Raw genomic sequence first — 16,965 nt, 5'->3', positions numbered from 1 at the left:
ATGGTGTGCCAGTGTCTGAGTGAGAATGATGATGTGTCTATGGGGTGGAATGATGGTGTGCCAGTGTCTATGGGGTGGAATGATGGTGTGCCAGTGTCTATGAGTGAGAATGATGATATGTCAGTGTCTATGGGTGAGAATGATGGTGTGCCAGTGTCTATGGGTGAGAATGATGGTGATAAAGGGAATATACACTTTGGCATAGCATGGCATTCCATCTCTACATGGAATATACACTTTGGTGTGGCAAGGCATTCCATTCGAGATGTTACAAAGGGGTGAAATGCTTGAAGGTAAACTGGGTAGAATGGCAGGCAAGGTCTAAGTGGGCAGGAAGTGACTCCAGAAGAGGAGGACAGAGTGGGAGAAATCTTGGAGGCAGGTATGAGAGGGGATGACCAGGATTGAGGCGAAGCGTCATTTGCAGGAAGAGCGGGAGGGAGTGTGGACAGAGCTGAGACATGGAGATGTAGGAAGGGGAAGCGTGATTAGGTGCTCTGTATGTGATGGGGAGCAGTTTGAACTGGGATCTGAGAAGGATGGAGAGCCAGTGAGGCAGTTTGCAGAGCGGGGAGGCCAAGGCAGAGCATTTACAGAGGAATATAAGACGAGCAGCAGTGATCATTGTGGATGGAAGTGTGAAACGATGAGACCAGAGAGGAGGAGGTTACAATAGTGAAGGCGGGAAATGATAAGAGCATGGATAAGGATTTTGGTGACATGATGGGTAAGAAAGAGACTTATCCTAAAGATTTGTCACAGGTGGAAACGGCAGGAGTGAGATATTTTGAATGTGCGCGGGGTGAAGAACAAGGTGGAGTCAGATAGGACACCCAGGCAACGGGCATGGGGGATGTTATCAGCTGAGAGAGAGAAGGGGGGAGATGAGGGAGGGAAGACCATGGGTCCAGTTTCAGCCATGCTTAACCCCTCCGCATCTGAGGCCGTTGTTTGCTTTGGGTTGTTTGCATGGTTGGGTTTTTTCAGAAGACTTTTTTTTCTTTCAACAAATACATTAAAATTTTACCAAATGGGCAAGAAAGTGATTTGTTCTCTCGAAAATGTAAGAAGATGAACTGAAAGCTATATTGTGTGTGTGTGTGTGTGTGTATATATATATATATATATATATATATATATATATATATATATATATATATAATATAGTATATACTATTTATTATAAGCACCAATTTAAGGTGGTTTCTTTTGCAATAATCCACCTCTCAAATTGCTACTTGAAGCTTTTCATGAAAAAACAATATTTTTGGAGGGGGTCCTGTATAATTTATGTTGCGTTGATTTGAATGCTTACAATATGTGGGTATACTGTGATAGATGAACAAGGCCTAACATGATTTAAACTAGAAAACCTACTGCATTAAATGAAGGGATCCATTATTTTTTAGTTTGGTACAGGATAGGGGAGATCCGGCTATAGATCCCAATCACCTGTGGGGAACGTTACTTTTTTGTGTACGGTTACAGTCACTGAGCGAGGACAGAGGGAGAAGGGTCACGGGACGGGTAGGTTTGAGTGTCAGGAGCTTTTTCCAGAGGAGACTAGGAAGGGATCAAGGACTGATTGTTGGGGGACACCGACAGGTAGAGGAATGATACAGAAATAATGATCCTGGAAGACCTGACGAATCATTCTGTGATACCCAGAACGCTATTTCTAAGCGGAGTCTTGGGATAAGGGATGTCCTCTATAAACATACACTGTAAAACCCCCAGCTGCAGACGTGTGGATTGTGGAGATAGAGGTGAGCGCTGGGAGCCAAAATGTGATGGATGTTTTGTCTCCAGTAAACCCCCTCCCCATGCCCATGTCCCCCTCCCCGCTCCTATGATGATTTATGGTAATGTGAGCTGGCGTCTCCTGCCATTCATGCATAACGCGGTAACTGTATTTCAGATTAGACAGAACATGATCCAGGATGACAACCTGAAAAGAATGACTGACAACCCGTAGCAGCATCACAGGACACAGCAGAGCGGCGAGGAGATAAAGGCGCTGTATTCCTGTGTCCCCGGGCGCTTGCCCTCCGTACCAACCGTTATCCGCTGTGTTCTGTCTGGTACTTCCACAGAGGTTATCTATAGAGGAGTTCATGATGGTTTCATCTGTCTGGATGATTGTGTTTCATTTATACGTTCCCACCTATTGCTCTACTACTATCCCATGTTATTATGTTATATGCTATTGCTCTACTAACCCATGTTATTATGTTATAGCTCTACTATCCCATGTTATTATGTTATATGCTATTGCTCTACTAACTCATGTTATTATGTTATATGCTATTGCTCTACTACTAACCCATGTTATTATGTTATTGCTCTTCTAACCCATGTTATTATGTTATATGTTATTGCTCTACTACTAACCCATGTTATTATGTTATATGTTATTGCTCTACTAACTCATGTTATTATGTTATATGCTATTGCTCTACTACTAACCCATGTTATTATGTTATATGCTATTGCTCTACTAACCCATGTTATTATGTTATATGTTATTGCTCTACTATCCCATGTTATTATGTTATATGCTATTGCTCTACTACTAACCCATGTTATTATGTTATATGCTATTGCTCTACTACTAACCCATGTTATTATGTTATATGCTATTGCTCTACTACTAACCCATGTTATTATGTTATTGCTCTTCTAACCCATGTTATTATGTTATATATTATTGCTCTACTACTAACCCATGTTATTATGTTATATGCTATTGCTCTACTAACTCATGTTATTATGTTATATGCTATTGCTCTACTACTAACCCATGTTATTATGTTATATGTTATTGCTCTTCTAACCCATGTTATTATGTTATATGCTGTTGTTCTACTACTAACCCATGTTATTATGTTATATGTTATTGCTCTACTACTAACCCATGTTATTATGTTATATGCTGTTGTTCTACTACTAACCCATGTTATTATGTTATATGTTATTGCTCTACTAACCCATGTTATTATGTTATATGATATTGCTCTACTAACCCATGTTATTATGTTATATGCTATTGCTCTACTACTAACCCATGTTATTATGTTATATGCTATTGCTCTACTATCCCATGTTATTATGTTATATGCTATTGCTCTACTAACCCATGTTATTATGTTATATGCTATTGCTCTACTAACTCATGTTATTATGTTATATGCTATTGCTCTACTACTAACCCATGTTATTATGTTATTGCTCTTCTAACCCATGTTATTATGTTATATGTTATTGCTCTACTACTAACCCATGTTATTATGTTATATGTTATTGCTCTACTAACTCATGTTATTATGTTATATGCTATTGCTCTACTACTAACCCATGTTATTATGTTATATGTTATTGCTCTTCTAACCCATGTTATTATGTTATATGCTGTTGTTCTACTACTAACCCATGTTATTATGTTATATGTTATTGCTCTACTACTAACCCATGTTATTATGTTATATGCTGTTGTTCTACTACTAACCCATGTTATTATGTTATATGTTATTGCTCTACTAACCCATGTTATTATGTTATATGCCAGGGGTCTTCAACCTTTGCCATCCAGCTGCTGTGGAACTACACATCCCAGCATGCACTGCCACCTTTTTGATATAACGCATGCTAAAACTAAGGCAGTGCATGCTGGGATATGTAGTTCCACAGCAGCTGGAGGGCCAAGGTTGAAGACCCCTGTTATATGCTATTGCTCGAATAACCCATGTTATTATGTAATATACTATTGCTCTACTAACCCATGTTATTATGTTATATGCTATTGCTCTACTAACCCATGTTATTATGTTATATGCTATTGCTCTACTATCCCATGTTATTATGTTATATGCTATTGCTCTACTATCCCATGTTATTATGTTATATGCTATTGCTCTACTATCCCATGTTATTATGTTATATGCTATTGCTCTACTATCCCATGATATTATGTTATATGTTATTGCTCTACTAACCCATGTTATTATGTTATATGCTATTGCTCTACTACTATCCCATGTTATTATGTTATATGCTATTGCTCTACTACTATCCCATGTTATTATGTTATATGCTATTGCTCTACTACTATCCCATGTTATTATGTTATATGCTATTGCTCTACTATCCCATGTTATTATGTTATATGCTATTGCTCTACTATCCCATGTTATTATGTTATATGCTATTGCTCTACTATCCCATGTTATATGCTATTGCTCTACTATCCCATGTTATTATGTTATATGCTATTGCTCTACTATCCCATGTTATTATGTTATATGCTATTGCTCTACTATCCCATGTTATTATGTTATATGCTATTGCACTACTATCCCATGTTATTATGTTATATGCTATTGCTCTACTATCCCATGTTATTATGTTATATGCTATTGCTCTACTACTATCCCATGTTATTATGTTATATGCTATTGCTCTACTAACCCATGTTATTATGTTATATGCTATTGCTCTACTACTAACCCATGTTATTATGTTATATGTTATTGCTCTACTACTAACCCATGTTATTATGTTATATGTTATTGCTCTACTAACCCTTGTTATTATGTTATATGCTGTTAATCTACTAATCCATGTTATTATGTTATATGCTATTGCTCTACTAACCCTTGTTATTATGTTATATGCTGTTAATCTACTAATCCATGTTATGTTATATGCCAGGGGTCTTCAACCTTGGCCATCCAGCTGCTGTGGAACTACACATCCCAGTATGCACTGCCACCTTTTTGATATAACGCATGCTAAAACTAAGGCAGTGCATGCTGGGATATGTAGTTCCACAGCAGCTGGAGGGCCAAGGTTGAAGACCCCTGTTATATGCTATTGCTCTACTATCCCATGTTATTATGTTATATGCTATTGCTCTAATAACCCATGTTAATATGTAATATACTATTGCTCTACTATCCCATGTTATTATGTTATATATTATTGCTCTACTAACCCATGTTATTATGTTATATGCTATTGCTCTACTAACCCATGTTATTATGTTATTATGTTATATGTTATTGCTCTACTACTATCCCATGTTATTATGTTATATGCTATTGCTCTACTACTAACCCATGTTATTATGTTATATGTTATTGCTCTACTACTAACCCATGTTATTATGTTATATGCTATTGCTCTACTATCCCATGTTATTATGTTATATGTTATTGCTCTACTATCCCATGTTATTATGTTATATGTTATTGCTCTACTACTAACCCTTGTTATTATGTTATATGCTATTGCTCTACTAACCCATGTTATTATGTTATATGCTATTGCTCTACTACTAACCCATGTTATTATGTAATATACTATTGCTCTACTAACCCATGTTATTATGTTATATGCTATTGCTCTACTATCCCATGTTGTTATGTTATATGCTATTGCTCTACTATCCCATGTTATTATGTTATATGCTATTGCTCTACTATCCCATGTTATTATGTTATATGCTATTGCTGGCACAGTTGGGCAATGTAAAATGCATTACGACACAGTTGTATAGTAGAGGGTAATGTTGCCAGCCGCACGTCTCGCTCTGTCATTATTGATGAATAAATGACATTTGCAACTGAAAAACCAAATATAACAGATAAGCAGACACTATATAAGGTGTCAGAGTACTCTGTGACCGCCACTGCGCACAAACCCTCCCGTGCTGACACACTGCGTCAGGAGCGACGGTGCATGCAATGTGTTCAGGGCGCAACGGCCCCCGTGTAACACGCGGTAACCGCCCTAATTACTTTCACCTGTCACCATCATCGACATTTGTGACGTGAAATGCCCCATCTGACCGTCCTACACTGTACTCTGTATTAGGGAAGGCGTCTACTCACCTACGCAGGCCGGCTGTCAGATTTCCACGTTGGGGTCTGTGAAGCCTTTCTTCCCCTCATTCACCAGCACTGGCTTCTCCGTCCGAGTGTGCCACACGAGAATCTGGAAAACGCCACCAACAATGAGGTCAGTGACCGGTATCTCCTTAACACAGCCAACGACAAACCACAACGTCCCCTCTCACACAGAGGTTCACCCCCAACCTGGATTCATGGTGAGTAAGACTGATGTGCACCATGCAACTGGTCCATCGTCAGAATTATGGGCCCAATTCAATAGCGATCACAACTGCGATTACGCACGCAGACGGACAATTGTTGCGCATGAATCGCAGTGCGCATAGGTCTCGCTGTAATCGGACTGCGATTGCAGTGACTACGCAGACCCATCGCGGTGACTGACAGGAAGTGAGTGTTTGGGGGCAGTCGGAGAAACACACAGGCGTGCCAGTGCGTTTGAACGCCGTTACAGGGGTGTGCATAAATTAGCCATTGCAACGCCATACGCAGCTTGGGCTCTCACGACATGCACTGAGGTTAGCAATCCCTGAGTAAGGTCAGCGCTTGTGCAAGTGCGTGAGGCTGCGATGGTACTCCTTGTTCACGATGGTTTCACTGTTTTGCAATGTATTACGGAAGTGAGTAATAGGCTATGGGCGTCTTTGTTAGGCTGTGAAGGCTTAGCGATCGCAAGCAATAGCATATTTTTCGTAGTGGATCTGCGTGCGTAAATCGCAACTGTGATCGCGACAGCGATCCGTAATGAATCAGGCAAATAGTACTTAGGGCCAAATGTAATAAGGTGAGAGCTTAGACATGTCAGAGTTTGCTCACATTCTATAAACTCGGCCAATGTAATAGAGTCAGAGAACATGAAAACTCGGCCAATGTAATAGAGTCAGAGAACATGGAAACTCGGCCAGTGTAATAGAGTCCGAGAACATAGAAACTCGCCCAATGTAATAGAGCCCGAGAACATGGAAACTCGCCCAATGTAATAGTGTCCGAGAACATGGAAACTTGCCCAATGTAATAGTGTCCGAGAACATGGAAACTCGGCCAATGTAATAGTGTCCGAGAACATGGAAACTCGGCCAATGTAATAGAGCCCGAGAACATGGAAACTCGGCCAATGTAATAGAGCCCGAGAACATGGAAACTCGGCCAATGTAATAGAGCCCGAGAACATGGAAACTCGCCCAATGTAATAGAGCCCGAGAACATGGAAACTCGCCCAATGTAATAGTGTCCGAGAACATGGAAACTCGGCCAATGTAATAGAGTCTGAGAACATGGAAACTCGGCCAGTGTAATAGAGTCTGAGAACATGGAAACTCGCCCCAATGTAAGAGAGCCCGAGAACATGGAAACTCGGCCAATGTAATAGCGTCAGAGAACATGGAAACTCGGCCAATGTAATAGTGTCCGAGAACATGGAAACTCGGCCAATGTAATAGTGTCTGAGAACATGGAAACTCGGCCAATGTAATAGTGCCCGAGAACATGGAAACTCACCCAATGTAATAGCGTCAGAGAACATGGAAACTCGCCCAATGTAATAGAGCCCGAGAACATGGAAGCTTGGCCAATGTAATAGAGCCCGAGAACATGGAAGCTTGGCCAATGTAATAGTGTCCGAGAACATGGAAGCTTGGCCAATGTAATAGAGCCCGAGAACATGGAAACTCGGCCAATGTAATAGAGCCCGAGAACATGGAAACTCGGCCAATATAATAGTGCCCAAGAACATGGAAACTCGCCCAATGTAATAGAGCCCGAGAACATGGAAGCTTGGCCAATGTAATAGAGCCCGAGAACAAAGCAAACTTGCAGGTTTTTCAGACTCAAAGAAACTCTCACGATTTAAACTCTCATCCAGATGTTTTCCCATTTTGGAGATAAAACTCGAGGTTACTGCTAAACTCTCACATTTTCTAAACTCTCATCCTATTACATTTGGGCCTTAGCGTTCATTCTAGCACCCTGCACCTGTCACAGCCTGTGCAGTTACTCTTTCCTGCCTGGGGTGTAGATCTCTGCTCTGGTGCTTCTAGCTCTCTCAGCTCATACAACAAACGTCTGAGATACAGACCAGAGTGTGCTAGAAGCACCAGAGCATAGAGCGACACCCCGGGCAGGAAAGAAGGGCTGCACTGGTTGTGACCGGTGCAGGGTGCTAGAATGAAGACTAGGACTATTAGCCAGATATTAATGACCTGAGACTGGGCGCCATGTGCTAGTTGGAATGACACAACTGCTGCTGGATTTGGCTGGTTATCTAGAACCATAGTAGATGCTAAAGTTGCTCCAGGACAATAGATGACAGGAGCTGTATCTAGCATGTGGTCATTGGGTACATATCCCATTCCTGACCTCTGTTTCTCCAGATGCTTCCTAGTAATTATCCTACAGCGATACAGTGAGTGCGGATTAGTGCCCTGGCTCGTAGACATATGAAATAGGCCAGCTCCTACCTTGGTGCAGTTGTCGGCTTTGGGTTCCAGGTCGCTCAGGGTCACCAGCTCTCTCAGCAGACTGCTCTCCTGGTAACCTCCCTTCACCCCTCGCAATTTGAAATACGCCTGCGGCCGCTGCAGTATAAGCCGCAGGTTGACGGCGAATCCTGCCATGTCTATTGCAAACGGTCTGTGCGGATCAAACACGGTCTTCCACCCGTAAACTCTTCCGGCAGCGTTGATTTTGGGCGACTCGTACCGAAGTCCTCCGACAAACGCCACCGGCCACACCGACACTTTCCTGGTATTTCGCATCTGCAGGGACACAAAGGCGCGGTCGTCACACGGGAAAGTACTGGAGATATTTCAGGCTCTTCCCTCTAACTCCCCCGGGGTGATTCCTTATGTTATTCTGGGTAATTATTCTCCATTACAGACAATACAAAGACTCAGAATGACCAAATCAATCACTGATTCATATGCAAATGATGTTAGTACATGTATAAACTCCTGTAAATAATATGTGTACAATATAATAACATCTGTATAAATAATTAAATCACTTAGTGTTGGCGATTTCTGGTGTCATCACTTCGGCGTTATGTCTGGAAAACTTGTGTAATATATAAAAATAAAATAACGCACCCACTGCTATAGATTATTAGCACACGTTACCGCAGATCGCTACAAATCGCTCGCCTGACCCATCCCTGTCACCAGCGACAGAAGTCTGTTGTGACTTCATAAGCGCATAAGGTTGAGAAAGAATAGGTGGGATTGAGGAAACGGTCGTATCATCAGGCGGGCGAGGAGAGGAGAGGAGTACTGTACTGGGCCGGACTGGGACTAAAAATATGCCCTGGTATTTAGAGCACACAGGCCCACCTCGCGTCAGCATCTGACTCCTCCCACTTCTTAGTCTATGCTCTTACAAACATAATTAATATTAAAACAACATACAAGTACAGACCATTAAAATACACACAACAGAGGACATCCTGCAGGGGATTAAACATATGCCATAGTCAGACAATTGGTTGTTTCTGTTAGGTAAAGCTGGCACATTGACCAAGCCCTAGCTTAGCAGTTGTAATGGATTAGATAGTGCTCACTGTAGGATTTTTTTAGGGCAGGGGTGTTGAACGCAGAGGGTGACACATCTGTGCACACCAAAGCAGAGCCGTACATATTTTGGTGCCCTGTACACATAAAGAGCATTGGTGCCCCTATCCATGATTGAAGCATGGATAGCATGCACCTTCGAAAAAAAAAACAGGTGTCTCACTGGGAAGGGGCATGACCACATAATGTGCCCCTTAGTCACATTATGCACACAGTAGTGCCCCTTATTCATGTTACACCACACAGTAGTGCCCATTCACTTCACACAATAGTACTACTTAGTTATGCCACACAGTAGTACACCTTATATACAGTATGCCACACAGTAGTAGTGCCCTTTATAACACATTATGCCACACAGTAGTAATGCCCCTTATACCATGCCACACACATTAATGCCCTTTACAAATTATGCCACACAGTAGTATTGCCCCTTACACGTTATTCCACATAGTAATGCCCCTTACACAAAATGCCCTCCCCCCAGCAACTCACCTCTCTGTGTCCCTCCTCCAGCAGGCTCTCACCTCACTCCCCATGTCTCCCTTCCAGCGGGCTCTCACCTCGCTCCCCATGTCCCCCCTCTAGCAGCCTCTCGCCCTGCTCCCCATGTCCCTCCTCCAGCAGTCTCTCACCTTGCTCCCCATGTGCCTCCACCAGGAGCCTCTCACCTCCCTCCCACTTTGTCCTCCTCTAGAAGCCTCTCACCTGCATCAGCAGGTGTGGATTTGGTGCAGCCCTGGCTGGCAGCCGCAGCCCTTGAGAGACAGCAATGCCGTTAGTCGAATCTGGAGCCAGTCTCAAGCCAATCGGAGCTCGTAAACAAGCAGCCGCTGCTGATCGGCTGCCAGTCTGTAAACTCCAATTGGTTCGCGATCGGTGCCAGGGGCCAGATTCGAATGACGGCGGCGCTGTCTCTCTCAAGGGCTGTGGCTGCCTGCCAGGGCGGCACCAAATCCACACCTGCTGCCAGACGGGCCTCCCTCGGCGGCACTGGACGGACCAGCCCATCTGGCCATCTGCCAGTCTGGCCCTGGTACTGTATCATGACCGTCATTTTACCATCTCAACCCTGCAAGTCCAAGGAGGTGGGCCTGGGGCTCGGTGACGGCATTCGCATAATCAGGTGCAAGGCGTGTAACAGTGCAATTTGTGGCTGTATTCACAAAATGGTGCACTTTAAATACCTGTACCCCTCACCCTAAGACCTAGATTTTCTGAAAGTAAAAATCCCATGGAATGCAAAACTGTCCTGTCTGTCTGTCTGCCCCTCCCCTTCTGTGTCACGCCTGTCTGTCTGCCCCTCCCCTCCTGTCACGCCTGTCTGTCTGCCCCTCCCCTTCTGTGTCACGCCTGTCTGTCTGCCCCTCCCCTTTAGAATGTAAGCTCTCACGAGCAGGGACCTCTTCTCCTTACATTTCCTTCTACTCCTTACTCCCCATTAGGGCACCTAACACGTGACTGCTGACTCCCGGCTGCTTATTGTGAGTGTTATAATCACTATTGCAGCAATGTATATAAATCGTGTCCTTGTCCTGCACTGTAATGTACTGTAAGTTACTTGTTTCTTGTTCACTTGTTAGTTTATGTACTATGTAAGGCGCTGCGGAACACTTGTGGCTCCATATAAATAAAGGATAATAATAATAACTAAAAATCTCCTGCAGACACAAGCGGGTCGATGTTGAGGCCCTGCGCACGCACAGCGGCCGCACTGCGTGTGGGCAAGCCCCGGAGCGAGAGAAATTCTCTCGCTCCGGGGCTCACTACAAAAGGAGCGGCTGTCGATGGTGATCAACAACTCGCACCGTTTTGTAGGCGGGGTGGGGGGGTGGATGGCCAAATGGAGGCGTTCCCGACGGAACGCCTGCCGTTTGGGGGCGGGCCCACTGACATCACTCATGATGTCAGTGGTGAACTTCCGTCTCTAATAGAGCCGAATGCTCACTGGGGTTTGCGGTAGACGAGACCCTACCACAAGGGTCTCGTTGCAAGCCCCGATGGTCGCGATGGTCTTGACCATCGCGACCATCAACCAGGCCGCTCGCTAAAGCTGTGGGTGGTCACCCACAGCCTAGCGAGCGGCCAGGAGGCCGGCTCTGAACATAGAAGCGGCCGCCCTCATTCAGAGCGAGCGCTCGCATTTTGCGAGCGGCTCTGAATGAGGTCCACAATGTAACACACACAAAATATTTAGCGATCTCGTTTTGAACACACGTGTGCTTCAGACCAACCAAAGCTACAAAATATAAAATATGAAAGAGGAAATTAAACGACCCCACGATACTGTCCTTCCTCCTTTGGAACATTTTTGACCGTCTGTAGTTTTCCTAGAATGACCCCACAACATGTACTCTGTGTCGTCTTATTACGTTTATAGGGTAACTTTATCCCAGGTGTTGTGTGGGTTTGTGTTGGCCATAATAAAGTGTAGGGGGCTGAGCAGCGCTGGGCTGCTGTGAATAAAGGAGTCTTATTATTACAGGTGGGTAAGCCAAAGTGACATAGAAAATGGGTGTTTGCTGGAGACCAAATAAACGATCATTAATGGCCAAATTACAGGACAGATAAAATGTAAGTACCCCTTACATACAGCACTCTGGAGCAGGTTCTGAGGGGTATATTAACTAAAGGGCGGGTCTTTAGAGGTAGAGATGTTGCCCATAGCAACCAATCAGATTCTACTTATCTTCTAGAAGGTGCTAGATTAATGTTAAGTAGAATCTGATTGGTTGCTATGGGCAACATCTCCCCTTCTAAATACCCGCGCGCTAGTAAATATACCCCTAAGGCTCATAATTACGAGAAATTTGGACAATAGATAATTCAGGGGGTTGAAAAATCAGACTATTGGTTACTGGGCATGCGATATTTCAGTGTGGGGCTTTTGAAGAGCCAGGTGTATCAGGAGCCAGGTGTATCAGCCAGATGTCATACAGTAGCCGGTCAGATCATGTACCACGGCATCCGCTCAGAATGTCTCCAATATAAAGCGCCACTCACATTCTGTATAAAGCACGCCGGGTTTTACGACGAATGTTAGGGGCGCTTCAACTTGTAATAGTCGGACTAAACAGCGCGCTGAATTGAATTGCTCCAGGACCAACTTCCCCGCGTTATCCAACTTGCGCTGAATTGAATCGGCCCCGTAACAGTAATTGCAGTCATTGTACTTGAAGCCTGTCAATCACACAATGCGCTACGGCCAGCCTGTGTTCCGCTGTTCTCTCCCACATAATCTGCCAGATCAGAAACAATACACCCCCCCCCCCCCCCAAATGGTGTTCCTGACTACCTGCAGCTGCTGAATGTGACGCCCAACATGGACGGTTTATAGAGGGCATGGGGGATATTGCCCAAGATAGCATTGCAGGATGCAATTTTCCCGATGCCATGTAGTAACCGGCACCCACAGGCAAAGGGGTTCGAAAGGACCCCCCTCCCTGCAATGTGGTCTGAGTGTTACTGGGGCTACTGCGCAGTCCCTCTGACTGCAAATGCACAGCCGCCATTGCGATGTGTAGCCCATAGGCTACCATCATCTTCATATGTCTCCAGCTGCGGGGGCCAATCTCCGGAATGCTTCTCCGGAGGTTGGTACATCTGGCAGTAGCGCATCCCCCTATGGAAACCTATGGGTGTTCCGGCTACCGGCGGGAATGAGGGAATTGCAGCAGGTATTGGAGATATCTGCTGTGGTCTCTCTATCATACATCTGGGGGATACTAAATATTTTTGGTTAACCCCCATTAATGATAAATAGGCCCCTAAATGTTATCCAGAGGCGGGAAACCTGACGCTCACATTTTACAGACAAAGCTCAGGTTTACGTTACATTAAGGTGCGTACACACAGACAGATATATCGTTACAATATGAACAATGTCGTTTAACGATTTATCGTTCATATCGTTCATTTTTATTCAGTGAACGACCAATGATGCGCGTTCCCGCATGAATGATAACCATATCTATGATCGTCCGTGCATGCAGGCCAATCTGGACGAAATCGTCAACTTTGCATGTTCAGAGATGTGGCAGGAGGACTTCACTGAAAGATACTTTTCATGTCGTTGGTGTTACAGATCGTCCCGTGTGTGTGCACCTTAAGTGTCACATAATTACCGGGCATGAGGACATTTAGGGAAACTGCTCCTGCAATCACAGCCACCAACATTTATGTTCACTTCCAGGGTTACTTTACACACGATTCTCTCTCGGAGAACCACACTTGCCATCACATCACCTCTGCAGAAACAGGGTTACTTTACACACGATTCTCTCTCGGAGAACCACACTTGCCATCACGTCACATCAGGTAGAAACAGGGTTACTTTACACGCGATTCTCTCTCGAAGAACCACACTTGCCATCACGTCATCTCTGCAGAAACAGGGTTACTTTACACACGATTCTCTCTCGGAGAACCACACTTGCCATCACGTCACCTCTGCAGAAACAGGGTTACTTTACACACGATTCTCTCTCGGAGAACCACACTTGCCATCACATCACCTCTGCAGAAACAGGGTTACTTTACACACGATTCTCTCTCGGAGAACCACACTTGCCATCACGTCACATCAGGTAGAAACAGGGTTACTTTACACGCGATTCTCTCTCGAAGAACCACACTTGCCATCACGTCATCTCTGCAGAAACAGGGTTACTTTACACACGATTCTCTCTCGGAGAACCACACTTGCCATCACGTCACCTCTGCAGAAACAGGGTTACTTTACACGCGATTCTCTCTCGGAGAATCACACTTGCCATCACGTCACCTCTGCAGAAACAGGGTTACTTTACACACGATTCTCTCTCGGAGAACCACACTTGCCATCACGTCACCTCTGCAGAAACAGGGTTACTTTACACACGATTCTCTCTCGGAGAACCACACTTGCCATCACGTCACATCAGGTAGAAACAGGGTTACTTTACACGCGATTCTCTCTCGAAGAACCACACTTGCCATCACGTCATCTCTGCAGAAACAGGGTTACTTTACACACGATTCTCTCTCGGAGAACCACACTTGCCATCACGTCACCTCTGCAGAAACAGGGTTACTTTACACGCGATTCTCTCTCGGAGAATCACACTTGCCATCACGTCACCTCTGCAGAAACAGGGTTACTTTACACACGATTCTCTCTCGGAGAACCACACTTGCCATCACGTCACCTCTGCAGAAACTATAATACAGCACATCATTGAATCCATATAACAAACCTATTAAAAATGACGTGTCCACGCTGACACACGTACATTGGACGCAACATGCCCGGCACACGCCGGCTACCAAGCACCCACCCCTGCAACCCATGTACACTCCCCCACACATGTATTGTTCCCAGCAGATCACTTAAGTCGCTTTGCAGCTGCCATCCATACATTTGCATGTGGCAACCAGTGACACTCCGGCTGCTGTGGAACTACACATCCCAGCATGCCCAGCCAGAGCACGCCCAAACAGCAACACTGTGGCAGGGCATGCTGGAGTGTCACAGGTGGCCTCCTACCCCCAGGTCTGAAGTTTAGCCATGCACACATACTACATACCATAGCACAAAAACATAGACACTTACCGCTCACCCGCTAACCTGCCTTTCCTCCTGACAATCCTTGCTGGCTCGCGTGTGCACGACGGTCCAAACGCGGAAGTCGCACCTCAATAATTACCGGTCGGGTGCTGCTCCAAGTTTTCCTAAGTTTGCCAAGAATATACTAAATAACTACAAAGCCATGCTTAAAGAGAAAAAAAAATGACCTAAAATAACGTCCCTCTATTTCACGTATGCGCACATGCGACCTACTGCGCACAGCAGGTCTTCAGGCTAGTGCCTGGTCCACGCACAAATGGATGAAGATGGGCCTGCGCCATGGGAAGATGGGCCTGCGCCACGGAGGAGGAGGTAGTGAGAAGCCTAAAAATACTAGAGAGAGAGGCAGAGGGGGGAGGGAAGGGGGAGGTGGGACCAGACACACAGGGACAGGAGGGAAACACAGACACAGAGGGGCAGGAGAGCGAGACAGAGGAGGGGCAGGAGAGCAAGACAGAGGAGGGGCAGGAGAGCGAGACAGAGGAGGGGCAGGAGAGCGAGACAGAGGAGGGGCAGGAGAGCGAGACAGAGGAGGGCAGGAGAGCGAGACAGAGGAGGGGCAGGAGAGCGAGACAGAGGAGGGGCAGGAGAGCGAGACAGAGGAGGGGCAGGAGAGCGAGACAGAGGAGGGGCAGGAGAGCGAGACAGAGGAGGGGTGGAGAGAGAAACAGTAGAGAGAGAGAACAAAAAAGTGGAGAGAAAGGGCGGGTGTAGTGTCAGAGGGAGAAAGAGAAATGGACAGAAGAGGAAGGAGAGATAGATGGGAAAGAGAGAGATGGAGTAAGAGGGGGAGAGAGAGGAGGTAGAAAAGAAGGGGAACGCTGGAGAGAGAGAAAGGTGGAGGGTGAGAGACACATGGAGGGAGGGAGGGGGGAGAGGGAGAGAAACCCAGAGATCTTTGCTGCAAGCATTTCATAGGGAAGTGGATGTTCCTTTAAAATGTCAGTAAAGCCTTACAGCTCTCATCCTAACCTACCACTCAGCTCCTGGCCCATTCTCGCCCCTCTGTATCACCCATGTCTGTCTCTCCCCTATAGACTGAAAGCTCTCACCCTAACCTACCGCTCTATGCTCCTCACTCACTGTCTCTCCCCTCTGTGTCACCCCTGTCTATCTGCCCCTCCCCTATAGTGTAAGCTCTGATCCTATCCCACCACTCTATGCTCCTCCCTCACTGTCTCTCCTCTCTGTGTCTCCCCTGTCTGTCTCTCCCCTATAGAGTGTAAGCTCTCATCCAATCCCACCGCTCTATGCTCCTCACTCACTGTCTCCCCTCTGTGTCACCCCTGTCTGTCTCCCCTATAGAGTGTAAGCTCTCACCCTAACCCACCGCTCTATGCTCCTCCCTCACTGTCTCTCCCCTCTGTGTCACCCCTGTCTGTCTGCCCCTCCCCTATAGTGTAAGCTCTCATCCTATCCCACCACTCTATGCTCCTCCCTCACTGTCTCCCCTCTGTGTCACCCCTGTCTATCTGCCCCTCCCCTATAGAGTGTAAGCTCTCATCCTATCCCACCACTCTATGCTCCTCCCTCACTGTCTCTCCCCTCTGTGTCACCCCTGTCTGTCTCTCCCCTATAGAGTGTAAGCTCTCATCCTATCCCACCACTCTATGCTCCTCCCTCACTGTCTCTCCCCTCTGTGTCACCCATCTGTCTCTCCCCTATAGAGTGTAAGCTCTCATCCTAACCCACCGCTCTATGCTCCTCCCTCACTGTCTCTCCCCTCTGTGTCACCCGTCTGTCTGTCTCTCCCCTATAGAGTGTAAGCTCTCATCCTATCCCACCACTCTATGCTCCTCACTCAGTCTCTCCCCTCTGTGTCACCCGTCTGTCTGTCTCTCGCCTACAGAGTGTAAGCTCTCATCCTAACTCCTAACCCACCGCTCTATGCTCC

At 45.7% G+C, this 16,965-nt stretch overlaps 1 protein-coding gene across 6 annotated transcripts in view; it reads right to left on the bottom strand.

Moving 5' to 3' along the window:
* Nucleotides 1-16,965, bottom strand: part of B3GAT1 (beta-1,3-glucuronyltransferase 1) — a 230,671-nt gene that overhangs the window by 3,759 nt on the left and 209,947 nt on the right. For all 6 annotated transcript variants that reach the window (XM_088481755.1, XM_088481758.1, XM_088481752.1 and 3 more), the window contains 2 exons: nucleotides 8,363-8,659; nucleotides 5,889-5,991 (listed from right to left, as the gene is read on the bottom strand). In XM_088481755.1, coding sequence (XP_088337881.1) covers nucleotides 5,905-5,991; nucleotides 8,363-8,659 — 384 coding nt within the window. In that variant the 3' untranslated portion in view covers nucleotides 5,889-5,904. The remainder of the gene's footprint in view (nucleotides 1-5,888; nucleotides 5,992-8,362; nucleotides 8,660-16,965) is intronic.

The sequence above is a fragment of the Taudactylus pleione genome, unplaced genomic scaffold (assembly GCF_031769625.1).
Source record: "Taudactylus pleione unplaced genomic scaffold, aTauple2 ptg000278l, whole genome shotgun sequence".
NCBI lineage: Eukaryota > Metazoa > Chordata > Amphibia > Anura > Myobatrachidae > Taudactylus > Taudactylus pleione.
Note: the sequence above shows the minus strand (reverse complement) of the source record. Positions and strands in the feature narration are given on the sequence as shown.